The sequence below is a fragment of the Fundulus heteroclitus genome, chromosome 4 (assembly GCF_011125445.2).
Source record: "Fundulus heteroclitus isolate FHET01 chromosome 4, MU-UCD_Fhet_4.1, whole genome shotgun sequence".
NCBI lineage: Eukaryota > Metazoa > Chordata > Actinopteri > Cyprinodontiformes > Fundulidae > Fundulus > Fundulus heteroclitus.
This window is the reverse complement of record NC_046364.1, coordinates 37,505,124-37,527,198: the sequence shown is the minus strand read 5'-3', so window position 1 is coordinate 37,527,198 and position 22,075 is coordinate 37,505,124. Positions and strand designations below refer to the sequence as shown.

Here is a 22,075-nt window from a genome sequence, read left to right as displayed (position 1 = left end):
CACCGGGAGGAGGCCCAGGGGAAGACCCAGGACACGCTGGAGGGACTATGTCTCCCTGCTGGCCTGGGAGCGCTTTGGGATTCCCCCAGAGAAGCTGGCCCAAGTGGCTGGGGAGAGGAATGTCTGGGCCTCCTTTATAAAGCTGCTACCCCCGCGATATTGCTAAAGTGTTCCTTTGGCAATAGTCCAATTGCTAAAGTGTTACTTTTGCATTACTTTTGGGTGTGTATCCACCAATTTAGATGTTAAACTTTCATAAAAGCTGTCTTAATGCAAGAAACAAAACCCTTAGACACATGAAATAGCAAGTAACTTTAAAAAACCAAAATGGTTTTGTTAACTTTTCACATTAAGCTGGATTAACAGCTAGTAAGATACCTTTGATTAAATTGGTATACTAATGTTTAAACTAGGGGTGTCAAAGATACGGCCCGCGGGCCGAATTCGGCCCGCCGAACGATTTAGTCCGGTCCGATGGCCAAATGCATTATCATTATTCAACGGCTGTATCTCCTCGCTGCATCGAGCGATCTGCACCAGATTTTTTGTGAGTCGTGGGGGAGCGCTGCCGAACACGTTCGTGTGAATCGCCCAGTGGACGGGCGGGCAAAATGCGTGACAGCATCTGCGGTGGCGGGCGGCCGGCGGTGCGCAAATCCCAGCGGTGGCCAATAGGCCAGAGCGGCGCTTTGCTGCGAGGGCCGCTCATCACCGCTTGCGGTTTTAATTATTAGGCCCGAGCAGCGAAGCGCTGCGAAGGCCTATTGTTTCTGTGTTGTTTCTTATTATTTTTATTCTGCCCCCCTAAAGAGGGGCCTTTTTGGGGGCTTTATCATACTCAAAAACTCACCAAACTTTGCAGGTGCATGGTGACTTTTTAAAAATTTTGTATTTTAAGGTCGTTCCAAAAATCAAAAGAAAAATGCCTCAACGGCGCCACCTAGCAATTTTCAAAGGACCCTTTGCTATTCACTTACTTCATCGTAGAGACATGAGATTTGGAACAGTGGTAGAGCTCACCAAGACGCTCAGAATTTACAATTAATGTCATAGTGCAAATATCACAGGAAGTCGGCCATTTTAGATTGAAAGTCTGATTTTGACCCCATTTTTGACGTGTACAGCAGTGGTATTTGATCGAACTCCTCCTAGGGATTTCGAGCGAGCGGCTTGAAACTCGGTCAGTCTGATCATAAGGCATGGCCAATTAAAAGTTATCAAAACGGTGAGTTTTTGAGCTTGTTGAAGGGGCATTCGCAGGGGTCAAAGTTCACCTACTCGCCACAAAAAATAAAACTGTTATATCTCCTACACAGAAACACACAGAGGCACCAAACTTTCTGTGATTGATCATCATCGTGTCTTCTTTAATATCCAATGGTCAAATGATGACATCACTTAGGCCACGCCCCCTGACAACAGGAAGTGTCATGTTTTATTGTTAACAGTCGCTATGTTACCCCTCTGAGCTAATCAACATGAAACTGTGTCCACAGACAGAAGACATGTTGCTGTGTTGTGGATTCCAGGCCCAACTGGATTTCATGTAGCAGTGCGGCGTGGTGGCGTGGCGAAGTCACCTGAAACGCTGCTGCCATATGTCCAGACTTCCATAAGATATTGACAAATTTAATAAAAAGTAACTTAAAATTACCTTAAAAGGACAACATTTTTAAAAGTCAAAAGGCTTATTTAATGCTTTGAGAACATCTCTTCTATTCGGCTACAAAACCAACCAAAACAGGATGATCTTTTAAGCTATAAGACCATTTTTAAGATGTCAATACATAGATTTTAAGCTGGTGGGTCGCCACTGCCTCCGGTGGCCAAATGCATCGCTGCATCAACTGATCTGCACCAGTTTAATCTCGTCATGGCAAAATTATTTTTTCTCTTCATGTGTGGCCCTAATACTCCATCGTAAGAACACCGCTGTCGTTACCGCGGGTCCTGGGGAAAAAAAAAACCGCTGCTCCTGGGGGGAATTTTTGATTATGCTCACGCATAGATGTGTAAAACTTCACATTGCAATTCAGACAGGCGCAGACTGAACCGTGCAGTTCATTTTAAAGAGGCAGTTTTGGCACATATTCCGATAGAAACGGGCTGCGGGGAGCCTAAGTGTGTTGTCGTGGGCGTGTTTACCCGCTGCAGGTAACCGCTGTGAAACAATCAGAAAGATTTCCCTGATTAATAACATCTTTATGGCGCTCATCTTTATTGTTACTATGTGCTGCTTTACCAGTTGTCTCTCTCTCGCTCGCTCGCTCGTCATCGGACAAAAATCAAACTGCTTCGTGTTTGTATTTGAAATTGTGCGTCAGACTCAGATTTAGAAGTGTTGTTACGACGTTTGAGCTGTAACTGCAACCGTTTTTTATATATATATATATATATATATATATATATATATATATCTGGTAACTTTACTGAATTTGCAGCTTAAGAAGATTGGGTTTGACAAACAACACCAACTGTCCCCTCAATCCAGTGCACACAATACCACAACAGACCTCATCACGCTCTACAGTACATCAAGAAAACTAAATCAACTAAAACAAGTTCACGAGTGCACATGAAATGAAGTTAATCCATATTTGTGTGTCAGGGTGTCTAAGCATTCTCCAGAATTTGACATCTCAGCAGAGCCTGTAATAATTATAGAAAGTAACATTATAGTTGTTCTGCCTTTTGTTAAGACAGCAAGGAATTCATGTCGTGAATACATTACATAAATAAGATAATAATTCTTAGTCAGAGGAAATCCAAGGCAAAAACAGTTAGAAAAGTTTTGGGTTCATATTTAATCAGAGTGAGACATCACAACTTTGTTAGATCTCTATGTGAATTACGTGAGATAGTGAGTGCTCTCACCTTAAAAAAAGATCTTTGACGTATTTTGCTCCGGTTAAAAGCTGCTTTTCAGCGATGAAGCTAGGGAAACTGCTAATGTTGAAGTTGAATTTGTTCTACACGCTTCTGCCTTGGAAAAATATTCGTCTTTTTACAAAAAGAATGTTTAAAGCCAGATTTGGGAACAAAGGTTATTCAGTGAATGCAAGAAAAGGAAGCTTTTGTGGGGAACTTTTGTCCTAGCTGTCTAGCTGCATATGGCCCCAGGACAGCACAATAGTTTTCTTGAAGTTTAATTTTGGAGAAGTAGAAACAAGTATTAATTTCAAAAGGTAGGTAAAAAAGGAAAAAAGTTTTTACAAAATCTTAAAATGTTGGATAGTCGTTATTTCCATCTTGCTGTGAAAATTGGTGAAATATTATCATTTTTAATGCTTAGATATAAAATCGCAAGGCCATTACTAAAATTGCCTTTTGTTGAAAATGTTTTTTGGCATGCCATACTTTATATTTATAGGTAGCCTAGATGTGCATAATAAAAGAGTGGAACTAAAACCTGGTCTAAAATTATTATGGAGCTTTAACTTGCTAAGAGTAATACTGTTAGATGATTATATCTTTAAAATGAGATAACTGTCTCAAAAAATGTGATAGTTTATTTGGTCTGAAGAGATGATGCAATTCAATGTTATTTATATAGTGACAATTCATGAAATATGTCATCTCAAGGCACTTTACAACGTCAAAATCAATCAGATTATACAGATTGGGTCAGATTATACACATTGGTCAAAAAATTCCTATATAAGGGAACCAGTTCATTGCATCAAAGTCTTGACAAGTAGCATTCTCTCTTGAAGAAGCGTAGAGCCACAGGGAGAGTCGTCTGCATTGTCCATGGCTTTGCAGCAATCCTACCTACTGAGCAAGCATGAAGCAACAGCGGGGAAAAAAACTCCCCATTAACGGGAAGGAAAAACCTCCAGCAGAACCGGGCTCAGTATGAACGGTCATCTGCCTCGACAGACTGGGGGTTACAGAAGACAGAGCAGAGACACAACAAGACAGACAAAAAAGCACAGAAGTTCTACATTAGATGGTAGTAGCGGGTGATCTGTCTTCCCTGGATGAAGCCACAGCTAACAGAACGCCAGACCAGGTGTGCCTACTATGAAGAAAAAAGAAAAATCAAAAAGTTAAAAGCTGAAATTACAACAGTCATTCAAAATTGAAGAACAATAGACCCTGATGTCCTGCAGTAGCCTAAACCTATAGCAGCATAACTATAGAGGTAGCTCAGGGTAACATGAGCCACTCTAACTATAAGCTTTTTAAAAAAGGAAAGTCCCAAGGGCCAGCTTCTAGTGGAGAAGTTTAAGTATCTTGGGGTCTTGTTCACGAATGAGGGGAAGATGGAGCGGGAGATCGACAGGCGGATTGGTGCGGCGTCTGCTGTGAAGCGGGGGCTATACCGGTCCGTTGTGGTGAATCTGCACCAGATTTTTTGTGAGTCGTGGGGGAGCGCTGCCGAACACGTTCGTGTAAATCGCCCAGTGGACGGGCGGGCAAAATGCGTGACAGCATCTGCGGTGGCGGGCGGCCGGCGGTGCGCAAATCCCAGCGGTGGCCAAGGCCGGAGCGGCGCTTTGCTGCGAGGGCCGCTCATCACCGCTTGCGGTTTTAATTTTAGTTTTGGTATTTGATCTAGTTTTAAGTATCCTTTAATTACATCTTTAAATGATAAGTAGTGATAAGATTGAATGAAAGTATTTATTATGGCCTTCATGGAAACAACTGAGAAAAATAGTTTTAACAGCCAAGGTTTGTGAAAATGTGGAAAGTCTCTTTGAAACAGACATATTCAGATTGCTAAATGCAAGTTTAGAGTAAACACATGCTACAATATATTTCTTAACTATACAATTGAAAGTGCTGGTATGTCCTTTGGCTCGTTAACCCTTTTTTCTGTAATGGTCTGTTTTTTGTATGCCTGTTTTCTTAATTCTTGTTTTCTTTCTACTAATTTTAATTTTTACTCTTTTGTCTAATCTAATCCTCCCGCTATGTGTTTTTCTTTTCTTCTCTTCAGCTACCTCCCCTATTTTCTCTCTTACTGGCTCTCATCTAGTAAATGCGATCTGTAGCCCCTCATTGGTTTCTGTCAGGGAGACGGGGAGAGAAAACTTTGAAAGTGTGTCAACGTTTGAATTGGACTGCAATTAACTCATTCCCTGCAGTCACCATGCGTGAATACCAATTGCAAACTAATTAAGCTTTGCACCCTAGCACTTACACATACAGGCAATCACACACACACCAGCACACACTAGCATACATGCAGATCACCGTTTTCCTAATCCATCCATACAGCTACTTGTAGTAGGGTTAAGAGTCAGTCACTTTGATGATGAAAGTGATAGTGAGAGAGGATTACGCATACATTCATAAGGCCACTAACCGATGGCACAAGCACACTTGCATATACATACATGCACATTGGTTCCTTATCAGTGTCACTTTGGAATATGTCAGCAAAATGTCTTTATCAGTGGGTAAAGATATAAATGTGTATGTGTGTGGTTGTATTACAAGATGTGTGATGGACTGTCTGTCTGTGTGTCTTCTCCAGCTGGGTTGATTCCTTTGTTTAGGTTAGTTTGGGGTAATTAACAGTAGGAGTGGTGTCACGGCTTATTAGTGTTCCCCTAGATACATATAGCTGGGCCCATTACTTTCCCCTATTAGCCTGTTGAGCTAGCCTAATGGGATTAGCAGTGCAGGGGGGTAATTTAGCATGACACAGGAAAGTGATATGCTCATAAATAAGTGCATGTGTGAGCTGCCACACACATGCACATGTAAAAGCACAAGAACACCTTTACAAAACAAAGAACGAAATTACATTTCTCCAGTTAGAAATAAACCAATGTACTTAAGTAGAGATTAGTGTAAGAGGATATGAGAAAGTGTTGAAACAGACAAAAATAGTGCATTGCTTTAAAGTACCTTTGCATGGTGCTGGTGCACTGGAGACAACAAATAACACATGGCTTTTGTGTGAAATTGAGTAAAAAAAAAAGGAGCTAAAGTTATACTAAAAATACTTCAGAACACACACAATTCCCCAGGTTGTGATAAATGTTACAAAGAATGTCTATTCTTGATAATGCCAAAAAGAGACAAGTTCCTCAAAACGATTTATGCATTTTTTAGAGCTGCAGCATAACTTATGAAATGTGTCCACTTGTTGCTTCGGCTTTTTTAGTCATCTTACCAATGTCGTTAAAGTCTGTACACAAACTGAGTTGCGTTGTTTTCCAGTGTCTCCCTGACTGACTGGATAGGAATAAGTACAAAGACACCAATCATTCTACAGGGAAATAAAATATTCTTTTATAGGAGAAGCTGGAGGTTGTTTAAAGATGCTAAACACTGTCAACCACCTAAAAGTCTGCAACAAAACCAAAATCTGAGCAATTTCTAAAAATATTGAAAAGCCTGGCCCAATGCACAGATAATAATCTCTAGCTTTATGTAAATGCAAATAGAATTCAAATGGAATACAGATTACTATAACTGTCTTATTTTAGGCCCTGGAAAACTTAAGTATATCCTTAAATGGTATGCTTTTTAAGAATTTACCCTTTTTTATTTCTAAACAATGTCCATTTAATCCATTTTGACTACTGAAATAGTTTTAAAATGTAAATGTTTTACAAAAATTACTTTTGGAAGTGTTTAATAAAGTGTTTTAATAAAGATATTCAATGACAGGTGAAAATAATCCAAATTAGTATTAGTTTTAAAAGTACAAAGTCTTCATTCATGTTCTCTCTCTACTTTGTGTTTGTTGTGTTTAAAGAAATTTGGATTTTTAGTCCATTCTCTTTCTTCCAGATAGAGTACACTATACAGTATATGCACAGATGCTTGAAACCGGATATTTATGTTTGCTGTATAAAAATACATTAAATCAGCCCAAAACCTTCCTGATTTAGGTCAGTTTGGGTTACCAAATTCATTTGTATTTCCACGTTATGTCTTTATTTCCACATTAGGTCTTTCCTCATTATGCTATTTATTTTGTAAAGTCCACCGTTCCATCTTGAGGCACAAAACTTACACAGCATGATGCTGCCGCCTCCTATTTCACAGTTGGCATGGTATTCTTATACTTTTAAGCTTGGCACTCTTTCCTCTAAGTCCAGACACTTCAGTTTTAGTTTCGTTAGACCACAGGTCAGGTTTCCAAAAGCATTACATTTTTGTCCCTGAGTGAATTTACAAGCTTTCACCTGCCTTTTTAAGTTGCTTTAGAAGTAATGTATTTTTCCTCTCTAATTGGCCTTTAAACATGTTTGGGGTTATTTCACATTAGATAATAACACCCTTTTAACAGTATCAGCCACCATCTTTCTGAGGTCTTTTTTTTTTCTTGTTTGGTTGGACACAGAACATGTCTCTTTCTGGAGCAGTATGACAGCTGGGCATTTCAATGGTACTTATATGTGCATTTAATAATCTTTTAACAAATACAGAACTTTGTCGCGTCTGTAAGTAGTTCCCAAGGATGAACTGGACTTGCAGAAGTTCACAATTCTCTCCCTGATATCTTGGCTGGTTTCTTTAACTTGTTCCATGATTCTGCAAAAGGACACCATGTCTAAACTGAAGTGTTACCTTAAAATGTACCTCCATTTACCTCAGATGTTCTGAATTAACAGGTCCCTCTTATAAATGACAACTCAGACCTGTATAAATAAAGGTTTAATTTGTTCGAACTTTACAAGGCATCATCTGGACTTTCCTGGATTGTTTAAAGTCATACTAATTTTAGTGTATGTAAACCTTAGAATGTGAAAAAAGTTGTAAAGTAATTATCTAAAAAGTATTCAAAAGTTTAGACTGTAAAGTCTTATTTTTATATGATGTATGTAAATATCTGGTCTTCCGTTATATGCCTGCATTTTGAGGGGTAAAAAAGTCAGAAAAGCCACAGGAGCGGTAACTTGGATTTCCATGCTTTTTCTGTGTTCATGTGTGACCGCCAGCTTGTGGGACGGCTGTATATTAAAGAGATTGGGACTGGGGCATCCAACAACAAACACACATATCAGTCAAGTGCTGCAGCACTCCGGGAATGACACCAACCCACACATGGGTTTTCCTAAATTGAGTTGTGTTTTATCCAGCTATTTACTCAAAACACACATAATGTCTTCCGCTGATAGTGTACATTGCCTGACAAAATGAAAGTGACCGCCAAGGTTTGCTTCTGCGGTACTTCCCGGTAAAACCACCATCAATCTTTAGGCTATTGAACAAAACCACTTTAGTGGCAGTTATACTCTAAATGTCTTGCTCAAGGGCACCTCAGCAGCCGTTTCTGGGAGGTTCTAGTGTATAATTTCACAGCTAGTAGTTCCTATTCAAGTAATTAAACCAGTGTTTTTGCATATTTGTGAGAGGTGAGCAAAAAGAGATAGACTCCTATGTTGTCTCGTTAAGTAGAGCTGGCTAGCAATAGCAGTAAAGATGTCGGAGGCTGATATAGTCTGGCATTCATACATTTATTGATCTCCTCATTAAATGTTCATCACTGTGTGTTTGTCTGGGTGTGTGAGTGTATTATGTTATTTCTTGTTTTACAATATTGCTCCTAGCCTACTTACTACTAAAAGCTGATCAGAAGAATGATGTCATACAATTCTTAATTCTTAGTCTTAAACAAGTGTTTTGTTTTTGTTCTAATGGTTGCAGATTTACTTCGCTAATTGCTCTAAAAACATCGACCTTCGGTCGATGTTGACAAATACATTTGTGTTAAGATTCTTGCCTATCTTGTGGATTTATTTTGACCTTCTTTTTTTCTTTTTTTGTAGGGCTCAGCAGTGGCTGTAGGTGTACAGGGGGACAGGGAACGGCGCTACAATGATGGCCAGTGGCACAGTATAGTAGCAACCAGGCAAAGGGCCGTGGGAACAATCGTCATAAACCATCAGTATAGCGGTAACTATTATTATACTCGTACCAACCATTCTGTGTGTCTGCTTCTTGCGTGGCTCGGTTGAGTGCTTTATAGGATGTAAATACAAGTTTTAATGCAGATAGTGTGAATAATTGTGTGTGCATTTTGTAATAAAATCCCAAATCACTCTTATGTCCTGAGGAGCTAAAAAGATTAGTTTGTTTCGTTTATGTGTGTTTGGTTGTTTGTTTTTTTCCAGCTGCTTTTTTTTCACCAAGGGAATTTTGACACTAAAATTTAATTTATGATTAAATATTTAATTTATTCAGTTCTTTACAGAAAACTGAGATGCTTTACTGACAAATGTAGGGTTCAATAAAATACTGAAAAAAAAAGGAATAAGCGGAAACTCAGTTAAACACTGAAATCCCCTTTGAGAAGTTATTTTGACGTGTGTAGTTCTGTTCAGTCTCTGATGGATTGTGGAAGAAACTTTCAGCTTAAAGGGGGTGTTCTGCGTCCATAGGCACACAATCTATCTTCCTACCTTTTGCACCTAGTTCTGAATGGGAGATTTAAGAGAATTGTAGGCAGCAGGAGAGCGTGTACTGTTGATTTCTAAGATATTTGTGGGCCTGGCTATGAAGTGAATTAAAACTAAGGAGAATTTCTTCCAATTTAACATCTTGAGGAATAAGAAGCTAGAGAAAGTTTTTTGGAGCAGGGGTGATATATCTGGTGTGGTACTGGGGTAAACTGGAGTTTATTGAGAGGTTTTGAGTGATGAAGGATAGAGGATGATGTTGCAGTAATCAAGTCAGAGGGTTATTAAAGTGCCAGTTGAGGTTTCAATGTTCTTGAGATTGAAGGAGGTAGTTCTGAAAATGTTGTGGATCTGGTTCTCAAATGTGAGGTGGCTGGTGAACATGATTCCAAAGTTTCAAATTGAAGTTGGGTTGACATACAGTGGTTGAGAATGACACAGAAGTTTTGAGGTGATTTGGGGAAAGATTTTAAGATACAGTTACAAAGATTTGTCAAAAATATTTTTGATAGGTTGGAGAAATCTGACCTGCATCCTAGAATTTAAAGACAATTTATATAATTGATAATTGGAGTGGGTTTTGGCAATATTACTTGACTGGGGGTTGTAGATCTGGGTGTCAGCATTGCAGTGGACATGGAGTCTAGGATGGCAAATAGCAATAGCAAGAATGTAGACAGAAAGCAGAGAGTCAAGCATAGAACCCAGGAGAACACCATGGATCAGGGGTGCAGTTGTTGACCTAATGTTGTCAGAGAGATCGGATCCGAACCACGGAAGAGTGATGTTGAGAGAGGATTTGTTGTGGGTAAGAAAAGTGGCTGTCGAAGGGTCTCATGCTGAAGTCAGACAAGAAAAGGAAATCTTACAGAGGGCTGCTCATTAGAGATTAAAGCAAAATATTACATTATTACATTGCAATTGTAGAGTTTGAGTTAGCAAGTTTACAAATGTATATGTTGGCCTTCAACTTAGCCAGATAAAATGCATGAAATTTTCTGTTAATGGGCATTTGCTGTCTTTTAGTTAGAATTTCCGTAGGCCGTGCAAAGAAACTTTTTTTAATCATTGAGATGTCGGGTTGAACTGGTAGGATTGAAACGTAGAGAAGAGCTCGGGAGTCACATCTTGAAGATAAGGATGGTTTATTAAAGAAAACAGTCTTACAGGATGACAAAAACCAGCAACACGACAGGACAGTGACCAGAACAGGGTAGGATGACGAATGAAGACGGAGGACCTGACAATGTGAATGATAGAGCTAGCTGAACTTATACAGAAGGAACAGGTGGAGCAATGAGACTCGTGAACTGGGTGACAATTAGGCTGCAGGAGAAGGGGGCAATGAACTAGCAGGTGCAGGGGAAATAGCAGAATCTATCAGGGAACAGGAGAAAGGCCAGAATGGGGGAAAATCCTAATTGAACTGAGGACAGATAACAGAACTACATAAATAATAAAGACCATAAGCTAACTAATTTTAACAGTACACTTATAGCATACATAAAGAACAGAAAGTGACCTAAAGAAAGGCAAACATAAAATAAAGATCTAACAGAACTACTAAAATAATAAGAACATCAGCTAACCAGACAGAAACCAAATCCAACAGATACCAGAATATATATTAACAAATACTGAACCAACGCTAAGCCAATACCTTAAATAAGGATCTCAGGATAAAAAATATTGATAACATAAACAAAGCTATCATAAACAATCAAACCCCTGGGGAACCCCTGGAATGACCTTCTATTGTGCATTAAAGAGGCTACATTTAAATCTCTACTTAAAACTGATCTCTTTGCCTTTGCAATTGACTTGATGTGAAAAGTTGATTTTAACCTGTGAGGTTAAGTTATTTTTATTACTGACTTTTAAATTCATATTTTATGCTTGTGTGTTACACTTTTATTGTTTTATCTAAATTATGTCTTGTGTCTATGTTTACCCTGTTGTTTACTTTACAGCACTATGGTCTTTGTGAAATTTTAAAGTGCTTTACAAATACAGTTGGATTGTAAAGCACCCCCCGCCCCCGTTTTTGCTAAAAAATAAACAAATTGGATCACTCCTTGCAATCAGACAACTACATAGTCTTTGTTAATTATTTATCATTTTGCATTTCAGTTAATAAACTAAAATGAAAATGTAAAATAAAAGTCTCGTCCTAACATGCTTCTACCTTTGATTATGTTTATTTTGGTTCACCATTGGCTCTGCTTTGGAAATAAGTCTCTTCCTCTTAACATTATCGCTTCAGGAAGACAAACTGAATCTAAACATGTTTATAAAATAGGTTTAACAATTGTTCTTTTTAATGCTAAAATTAGCTTAAAAGTTTATGAAATATATTTGTTGTACGGTTCTGCTCTTTTGCTTTTCCATTGACCCCCCCCCCCCCCCCCCCCTCCCCATAACCATTCCCAGGAAGTGCATCAGCTTCCAGCGGGAACAGCATTATTGGTGAAAACATGGGATTGTTCATTGGAGGCCTGCCAGAAGATTTTACTCTTGTAAGAGATGATTCAGGTAAATCTCAAGTCATTATTAATGTGACATTATATTGATCGTCTGTCTGACAATTTAAATATTGTTTTGAGTTAACGATACCACATAGAAAACTGTCTCTGTTTAAATCTCCAACAAAATAGCTGGAAAGAAAATCAGTCAAAGAGCTGCAGTGGTCCAGTCAAAGTCTAGACCTCATGATGTTTTTGTTGTTGTTATTGTTGTTGTTGTTGTTGTTGTTGTGATAAGCAAAACCTTTTTATCTTTTTACAGTGACTATATACAGTTACAACCATAAGTTTACATCTACTCACCATTAGTATGAATGCCATATGTTGATTTTGTGTTATTTTATAATAATGATTATGTACAGTATGTAAACCATTCAGTTTCTAGGGTAGAATAATTTCACTATAAAAAAACAAAATTATTTACCCACATTTCTAACAAGTATTGAGAGCACAAGTTTAATATATTGTGGATTTTCTCTGCACAGGGTCAAAATTATTTCTTTGGCAATACTAAAATGATTTGTTTGACGGCGCTTACTGGATTGACCAATACCTGAAACAATAAATTTTTAAGCTTGACTACAATTTACAAAAATGTACTTAAAGCTGTGGGACTGCTTTGACACCAGTGGTAATGATAAATTGTTGTATTAATTATTTAGGAGGACTGCCTCTAAATTCACCAACTTCACCTTAAATAGGCAATCAAATTATTCAAACTTTGGACACAGTTGGGTGTTAATAGGTCAAAATCACAACATGTTTTAGAGTCAATAAGACATGGTTTAGCCCCTGAAATCAGCTTCCCAGAGCACTGACCCTAACCCTGTTAAAAATGTGTAGACTATGCTTTTGTGAAGCTGCTTCAATGATGCCATAAGCTTGTTAGTTGTTATCTTGTGCACCCAATTCATTCTCTGACAAATGGTTGAAGTTGTATGTTATATAATCAATCCACTAGGGAATATAACCTTCCAAATAATTATTAAAAGAACCAAAAATAATGAAGAAATTTATAACCATGAGGAGTCCATCCAAAATTGTATTTTATAATTTTCTTTTGACCAAAGAATGAACTTTGAATGGAGCTTGAATCACAGAACGTATTTTAATTAAATGATTTAGAAAAAGAAAATTTCTGCTGACAACTTTAGATTCTTTCTCACCAGGGGATACCCAACTGGTGCAGAGGGGCTTCTCTGGCTGCCTCAGAGACATAAGTGTTAAGATGACTGACAGCCCTTTAGAGAAATGGAAATTACTGGATTGGAAAAAAGCTACAAAGAAGGTGGAAGTGTATGAAAGCTGGGAAGGATGTCCTCTTCAAACTGTGGAAGGAGTCCATTTTCTGGGTGATGGTAGGATTGTGCTTTTGATTTCTTTGTTACTTTACCTTTGTTTTTTGTTTTTTCTTTGTCTTTTCCACAAGGCACACCAGATAAGTGTAAAACTGAAACTAAAGCACATAACATATGCTGTGATGTAGAAACATATCAAACAGGTTTTTGGAATTTTCCGGAAACAAATAACTTTGTGGACCATCAAATTGTGTTTATAACTATCTTAAGATTTAGTGTCCTAATACACAGCTGCAGTTATCTGCTTATCTAGTCTCAACATGATAAAATCTCTTATACCTAAAATAAATACCATATCTATTATGTAACTCCTTTTATTGAAATAAAAATGCATGTTGACACTAATTATGTCCTTGTTATACTTGCAGGCTACCTGGAGTTAAACACAGATGTGTTCAGTGGAGGACACAACTTTGACATTTCAATAGATTTCAGAACTGACCAGCTCAGTGCACTGTTGCTGTTTACATACAGCACACAAACGGAAGATTACATGCTTGTGAGTTCATGGACTCATTTGAAGCCACTATTTTAAGAGCAAGGACATACTTTGATGTAATCAATCTTACTAGTGTTTTTTTTTTCAGGTGGAACTGGAAGCTGGTCTTTTGTCCTTTATTCTTGCGTTTGGTGGCCACACAACTGAACTCCGCATGTGGGTTGGACTTAGCTACTGTGACGGTGGCTGGAAACAGTTGTCACTGGCAAAACAGGGCTCTCTCATCTCTGCTGCAGTGGATGAGTGGGCCGAGGAAATGAGGGGAATGGGAGGGGCAGCAAGCTTGAGAGTTGATTCACCGTTGTACTTGGGTGGTGTTCCGACTGAACTCTTGCATCCTGCTCTGAATGTTCAAAGTCACAAACATGGTGAGATGCATAACAATTTCTGGTGTTCAAGGAAGAATATTTTTTGAGAAGAGCAGTTTATTATAGATATCCTTGATAGTTTTAGTTCTGTTTTCTAGAATCTCCTAATACTTTTAAATAGTTTTCATTTGCCAAGGAGCCACTTGGTTTTCGTTTTATTTCTGTGAACTTGCACAGCTATACAGAAAAGGGTTTTTTGTTATAAACTCCTTATAAACACCATCCCTACCTCCTAGTAAGAGGTCATGCGCAATGTTTTGCCTTTTCACAAGCGTACAAACAGGTTCCTGGGAGGGTTGAAGTCTTGTGTACGCTTAAATGATGACTTGTTGAATATGACATGAATGTGGTATATTAGCACATTTTGCTCTTCTCCTGCACAAACGTAATAGACAGAGCTGTCAAGTCTCACGCAACACATGGCATTCTTCATGCAGAGAAATAACAAAGCCTATCAAGGGCTACGAGTGATTCTTGCCCATTCAGAGAGCAACCTAATCCCCTCTTTCCGTGAACCTGCTTCGACTGCTTTTCAGAGGGGTTTGGTCCAAAGAAGAGAATGTTTTAGACACTTTTTGAAAATGTTGAGAATTGTGAACAACCCTTGGCTTATGGAGTTATTGCAAGTTTACTGATTCTGAGTTCAGTTTACAGCTCCAGATACAGTATCTAGAGCTGAGTGAATACCACTACTACTCAAATCAAAACAAATATCTAATGGAATTATCCTTGTAAGTCCAGAACTCCTGACACATTTTCCTGGCTTTGTTTTTATTTTCTTTCACAGGGCTTGGAGGATGTGTACGCCGTCTAACTGTTCGCAGTGATGCACGAACCCCTTCTGTCAGTCGCAGTATTAATCTCTCAGTTACTTACTGCCGCTCGGTGAGGGTCAACTTAGATGGCTGTCCTACCAGTGAAAGCCGGTTTAACTGCAGAGGAAACGATTCAGTGCTTGTGTACACTGGGAGACAGACACAAGCTACAGATTATGGCTTGCAGCCTTTTACAGGTAACAATGTGCAATTTGCATGCAGATGTATTGCAATACATTAAAAATGTAATCAATGAAAAGGTAATTGATTCCAGTAATTTATTCAAAGAAATGAAACTTTGTGTACAAAGTTATAAAAGTTTCTGCAAGATCATATCTCCAAAACCAATAGGTTTGGGGTGAGATTCAGTGGCAGCTGGTGGAAAAGATTACTGGTTGTGCTCATGTGATAAGACACAGATAAACTCAGACTAGATGAAATTTGTTCTTATGTTCTTATTTTCAATAAGACTTGAAATATTTGTCATCTTATTAAAACAACTTCTTTTAATTAGATGACACACATTTCAGGTTACACAGAATCCATGCAAACGGAATAACAATTATTTTAGGCTACATATTAATGCATTTAGCCTACCTGATAGTCTGTATGCGGTTCATGAATGCAGTTTTCCTTGTGAAATCTTGATCTCTCATGTTTCTTGAAGCATTCAGAGAGGTGCTTTAAGTCAATTTGTCTTGACTCTGTCCACATCAAATCACACCTGCCAATTTTGAAAAGGATGCAAGGGAAACAAAAAAGTGCATCGGTTGTTCCACAGGCTGTCAGCCATGACTTCTGTTTGAACCAACTCCTGCAAAAAGTCCTATTGCTTGTTTTATCTTTCTAATTGTTTTGCTGGGTGTCGGTTATATCGGGCTTGTCGGGTCCCATGTCTTTAACTCAGATTTTTTCCACCATTGTTCTTGTCGTAAAAGGATACTTCAGCCATTACATTAGAGAATTGGGTGGAAACGGCAACTCGGCTGACGTTGACACCATCTTGTCTCTCACTGATTGAGATTCAAAACTCGTAGGCTTTCACAATTTCTGTAGCAGGAGCGAAATTTCCAGTGCTCCAAAACCATGAAATTCAGCAAAGCTATATTGATTAATATCAGCAATATTGATTAATTTCACCTAGTAACTGCACGTGATTGGCTATTTGTCTGCACTTATGGGGCGGTGGAAGAATTCACTGAGAGTTAGTCGATGGAAATATTGTTTAAAAATTCTAATTGTGTGTAGACACACACTGTTAAGATAGACATTGATAATATTTGTTAAATATATTTTTTTATAATATTTATCCCCTCCACATAAGGCCCCCTATGGGCCAGCTGGCACCGGTGAGTTTTGAAAATGTGACCTGTACACTTTTTCCAAAGCATTGCCTCTAATTGTAATCAATATGTGCTTCTTCTGTCTCATGTGCCCCCCCCCCCCTCCCAAACCCCTTGTGTGTACAAAATCACACTTGTTTTAAGAATACTTGTACAGGTTTGTCACCTTGGCTCCAGGAGGTTTGGCAGCATCACCGTGGCAGAGAGCTCGGAGCTGTGGTAAAGGTATGACATCTCTTTAGCAGTAGGTGCCATGCTTTGGTATAACATTAGATGTTATGATGTACGAAGATTCTGATTGTATGGCATACACAATTTTTATCCATTGGTCCATTTTGCATAAAATATTGCACTTCCATAGAGGTTGTCAATTCCTTGAGTTTCTTAATTATGCTATGTTTTGAAATTTGTAATTTTTCTTTAACCGTAAAATATTTTTCAGGTGAAACCAGCATTACCTTGTACAGTATGTTAGCCTTATTGAAGGCCATTGATATTACCAGTGTCTGACGGTATAAGAGATTGATAAGGCCTCTATAAAGGGCATCCCAGTAAAAGGCTGTTAACCCAGAATGGCCTATCTGGTCCCTTGTGTAATATAAAGCTGCTCATTAGTAGTGAACGATACACTAGTAGGTTTCAGAACGCCATCCTATGACTAGAGAGAGAGAGAGAGAGAGAGAGACAAATTGAAAAGAGGGAAAAAGTGCTAAAAACGGGAAGAAATAAAGGAGGACGAGGCATTGGGGAGGTAAGAACAGAGAAAATGTAGGTGGGAAAGATTGCAAAGAATCAGAGTAGTACTTGAATAAAACTTAAAATACGTAAAAAAAGGAATGTATGAGGGGATAAAGAAATGTACAAGCCAATTGAGAAATACAGGAAGGAAAAACAATAATTACAGACAACAAGCTATTGTAATGAACATAACTAAATAGTTTAGAAAGCAGAAAGCACAATTTTAAAAGAATTTAAAGATTAATGGATGAAAAAAAAAATAGCACGACAAACAAAGTAGATAATTAAGAATGTAAACAGCTGTAAACAAAAGTTAAAAAAAGACAAAAAACATGTGTGACAAAGATCGTATAGAGTAGAAAAGGGAGACAAGGATGAACTCCCTTAGTGGCTGATGATGATCGAAAAAAAAGGCAACAGGGAAAGGTGGGAGGCTGGATTCTGTGAAATATAGCTGTGAATGAATAGCTGGCTGTATTAAATCAGTGCTGAAAAAGTTACTACTCTCATAAATACTATTTATGCTAATGGTTAGGTCTGATTTACTGAGCCTATTAAATACGGAGAGATGGGGAAAGCTTTTTCTTTGATCTCATGTGCCATCTACCTGTTGTTTCTGATCTTTTTGTATGTATATACTTTTGTCTTTAGGTTGCGCTGGACTTTAGCTTGTCGTAAAAGTGTTAATTTATCTGTTGTATTATCTGAGTACTTTTAGATGATCACAATAAGCTAGAATATCATCTGAATATTACAAACATAAGTATTTTTGTAATTTAGTTCAAAAAGTGACAGTTGTTTATCTGTGCTAATATTGATGATTCAGGTTTACATCTAATGGAAGCAAAAAACACTTCTCAGAAATGTGAATATTATATAAAGCCAATAGAAAATGGGATTTTAGTCGATGGGATTTTATGGTACTGTTGGTTAAAATTAAAGTGGAATAAAAACATGTGGTAGAAAAAGACATACAAGCAACCAGGCTAACCTTAACCCTGAAAGGATTGTACAGACATCTCATTGAAGAGTCTGGGGAAGATTCAAACGGTGTGGACTGCAGCTGGAGTCAGTGCTTCAGGATCCAGGACACATAGAAGCATCCAGGAGATGAACCACAACTGTTGGGTTCCTTCTGTTATGCTACTCCTTAACCAGAGACAATGTCATAAGCATCTTAACAGGACTGAGAAGAAAATTGAATGGTCTGTTGCTCAGTGGTCTAGAGCCCTCTTTTCAGAAGAAATAATTTTTGCATTTCATTTTAAATTCAAAATATCGGAATGTTGAAGAAGAATGCAGAAAGATGGCATCCAGGTTGCTGAAGTGTGAGTTTCCCGTTTCATGAAGTTAATGATGATTTGTGTTCCATCATCTGATGTTGTAGCCACTGTCCCCTGGAGGTTGTAGCAGAATGCAATGTTCCGAGACTAAAGCAGCAGATTAACTGTGTTACATGTCACTTGGTGATCATCGAGGGGAGGAATGTGATGGTAGAAAACCAAGATGAAGTGTTCACTGCAAAAACGGAACTAGAAGTAAGTAAAATGTTCTTAAAATTTGTGTATTTGTCCTTGATTTGAGCAGGTAAATAAGATGAGTTGCCAATGGAATAAGAATTTTGCACTTAAAATAGGAACAATTCATCTCAATCGTCTTATTTCAAGTGCAGGATGTCTAATTATCTTATTTTAGGGGTAAAAATGCTCATTCCATTGGCAGATAAGCTTATTTACCTGCTCAAATCTAGGATAAATACACAAACTTTAAGAATATTTTACTTATTTTTAGATCCATTTTTGCAGTGTTGTGCAGGCTTTTGTAACACTTAAGATAGCTTATGGCCATTTTTTATTTGAAAGGTCCCTAGGGGTTTTGAATGCTTACAATAAAGTCGATCTAGGACTAAAGTGTGATATGGAGTGAAATTGAATGTCTGAAATTTAGATGCATTCAGTTTGTTTATTTAGCATTCACTTATCTGGTTGTAGTAGCCCAGCCCATGCCCACCCTTCACCCCTGCATGTCCCCTGGTCCACTGGACACCATGTCCTTTACAAACATTAACTGTAGGAGAGTAAATTCTGAAACGAGCTTTGAGGTAAATGTTTACGATTTCTCAGCTCTGGGCTTTATGCTGTCATGGTTGGTAGGCGATGACATTTACGCTGAGATATCAGTGAGAACAGCTGGTGATGTCATTGGTCTCTTATTACCCCCACCCGCTGGACTGGAGGTGTAGTGCAGTTTTCTTTACAACTTCCCTATGCATCATTGGGCTGATTTAAATCAATTTTCCTTTCTGAGAAGAAAGCAGTAAGTGGAAAAAAATCCCAGGTATTTAAATCACAGGACTTTTAGTGGAAAAGAGGCTTAGTTTAATTACTTTATTGAATTTTTTTTTTTGCTTTTTAAAGAAACTGAAATGTGGGTTTTATTTAAGACTCACACATACTCGGGCGTGTTGTGTGCATACTGTGAGCCACGCGGACTCTCTGTGGACTCTCCATGAACATTTTATCCTTCATAGTTGTACCTATTGCCTACATTTCTCGTGACAAATTCCAACATTTCTCACACTTTCTGCCAGTGGGACGAAGGGGGGTAAGGATAATAACATGTTTGATGAACTAGCTGAGCACCTAGAGCCATTCCTTTTCCAACAGGCACCCACCGCACACCGGTCAGTGGGGCACAGACAGGGATGGTTACAGAATTCGATACTTTAATTGGCACCAACTAAATCCCATCGATAGTACCAGGTACCGATTCACATAAAATCAACCATGTTTCGGTACATAAACACATCACTGTGACACTGAGAGAGTGGAAGAGTGGGCAATTTTCTGTGCTGAACATGAACACGGCATTGCATGCACCACAGAGTAATGACGTCAGTAGCCGCTGGTACAGTCAACAAAGCGGCTGACAGAAAGCGCACTTCCACTTTCCAAAATGCGATGCAAATTCCGCTCGCTGCAATATTTGTGATATGTGAAGAAGCACCGGGTCACTGTTGCCAATCTAGCGAATTTGCCGTTATATTTAGCGACTTTCCAGACCCTTCTAGTGACTTTTTTTTTTTTTTTAAAAAGCAACTAGCAACAAGTCTATTGACTCTCTTCTTTTATTGGTAACTTCCCATGAAAGTAACAATCAGTTATTGTCGTGAGGCAGTGCTGTGTCTTGTCTTGAGTGCTGCTGTGATCCCATTTGCACTTCTCCAAGGGCTGTCGCTCAGACAGACAGACAGACAGCTGCTGCTGCTTTGTCCTGAAACTCGCTGACAGTCAGAGCCAAGAGTGCAGAGAGGAGGGCCTCTGTTCCCTCATTGCAAATGTATCCCACCCTGATTTACAAAGCAAGATAAAATATAATGTTTACATTTTTCTCATATCTGAAACTGTTGCACTAAAGCAATTCCCTGGATTTTATTCACACACAGCTTCTGTCCCATAATGCCCTCTTTCACTCTATGTGCCACGGATAATTGTTTTGGTAAAAATTTGTTTTATGGGCTGTGGATTCAGGCAATGTATTAAAATTCATAAATGATTAAATAAGGTTCATTTCTAGATCCAAACAAGTTTATATATTAAGAATTAAATATGGTCAATTGAAAATTTTTAATTTTTTTTTAATAAACTAACATTTATTACCTCATAAATACACATATTTATCAAAAATAGGTACTTTTAAGTACCGGTATTGCTACCCAGGTACCGGGTATCTGTACCGTATCTCTTCAAATGTGAAAGGTACCCATCCCTAGGCACAGAGAGGGACCGTGATGCAGTGCGTCCTTGCAACCGCCTGTTTGGAGCGGCACACTGTATCAAGCTTGGTGTCACATATAAAACAGTTTGATGTGAATACTTCTTGATGCCAAGCAGTTTATAGTGTGACACCACATATGCGGTAAAGATTGAGCTATGCGCGTACCTGTCAGCGCAGAGTCCGCGCACACTCAAGGCGGACTGTGCACCGACGTCCACGAACTCACGTCCGCTGAATTATATGTAGGAGCCTTTAGTTGTAGATCATAAAAATTTGCAGAAATAGACATATATGACTTTGTGTCATATATGTAAATTCAAATCGATTTGTTGAAATAAGTTAATTTGAAACTCATTCATTGAAATCCATCTTTGCAGAATGTAATGCATTTTTAAGAGGAAAAATATTTCATTAACACTAATTTACTTCTTACAGTCTTTTTTAATTGCTTGTTCTTCTTTGACTTTTTCTAGTACCTACATTTGTACAACCTCCAGCCACAGTGCAAAGTATCAGTGGCTTCAGGGCCCAGGTGAGCTGGTTGCCACCCACAGGCGACATCAGAGGGCTTATTGACAGATATGTGCTTAAAGCCTACAATAAGGACCATCCAGAAGTACCACCTATCACAGCCACATTTCTAGCTAATGGAAATTTCACAGGTAAAACACAATTATTTTCAACTCACCCTCTAAATTGTTCATGTGGTACATTTAGGTCATATCCTAATGCAATTTTTAGTTGTTTTTTTTTTGTTTGTTTCTTTTTGCACACAGCTATACATTTAGTCATTTTTTACATCTTTTATTCTAAACGTTATACAAATCTATAATGCTTATTAAAGATTATTCCTTATCTTGTGTTGCTCTGCCGATCAATCAGTTATTTGATTTAACCTATTTTTAACTAGACAGAATAGGGAACCATTTCCTATTTATAGTTGTGGCCTGGCAAAAGGCAGGATCTCTTGCGGTTGAGAGGAAAACAGGGCTGTAAAAACTCACTAAATTAGAATAAAAGGCAAACGAGAAAAGTGTAAACATGCCTTATGTTAGCATATTAACAAAGACATGTATAAATACATGGCTGAATCAAACGCGCAGGCAACAGTCAAACAAAACATGATGAGCTTGTTTCATTTATCTTAAAAAAGCTTCATGATAAAATATTTAAATATTGTTCTAAGATGTGGTTTTGGATCCATCAACAAAATCAACCATTTGTTTAAATGATGAAAGAAAACATGCATGGGGAAATTATGTAAGTTTTAACGTGTGCTCACAGTTCTGT

At 38.3% G+C, this 22,075-nt stretch overlaps 1 protein-coding gene across 1 annotated transcript in view; it reads left to right on the top strand.

Moving 5' to 3' along the window:
- ush2a (Usher syndrome 2A (autosomal recessive, mild)) overlaps positions 1–22,075 on the top strand; it is a 292,843-nt gene that overhangs the window by 117,891 nt on the left and 152,877 nt on the right. Inside the window, exons 31-38 of the mRNA XM_036135732.1 lie at positions 8,736–8,862; positions 11,796–11,897; positions 13,057–13,245; positions 13,614–13,744; positions 13,833–14,112; positions 14,900–15,124; positions 16,415–16,495; positions 21,259–21,447. Coding sequence (XP_035991625.1) covers positions 8,736–8,862; positions 11,796–11,897; positions 13,057–13,245; positions 13,614–13,744; positions 13,833–14,112; positions 14,900–15,124; positions 16,415–16,495; positions 21,259–21,447 — 1,324 coding nt within the window. The remainder of the gene's footprint in view (positions 1–8,735; positions 8,863–11,795; positions 11,898–13,056; positions 13,246–13,613; positions 13,745–13,832; positions 14,113–14,899; positions 15,125–16,414; positions 16,496–21,258; positions 21,448–22,075) is intronic.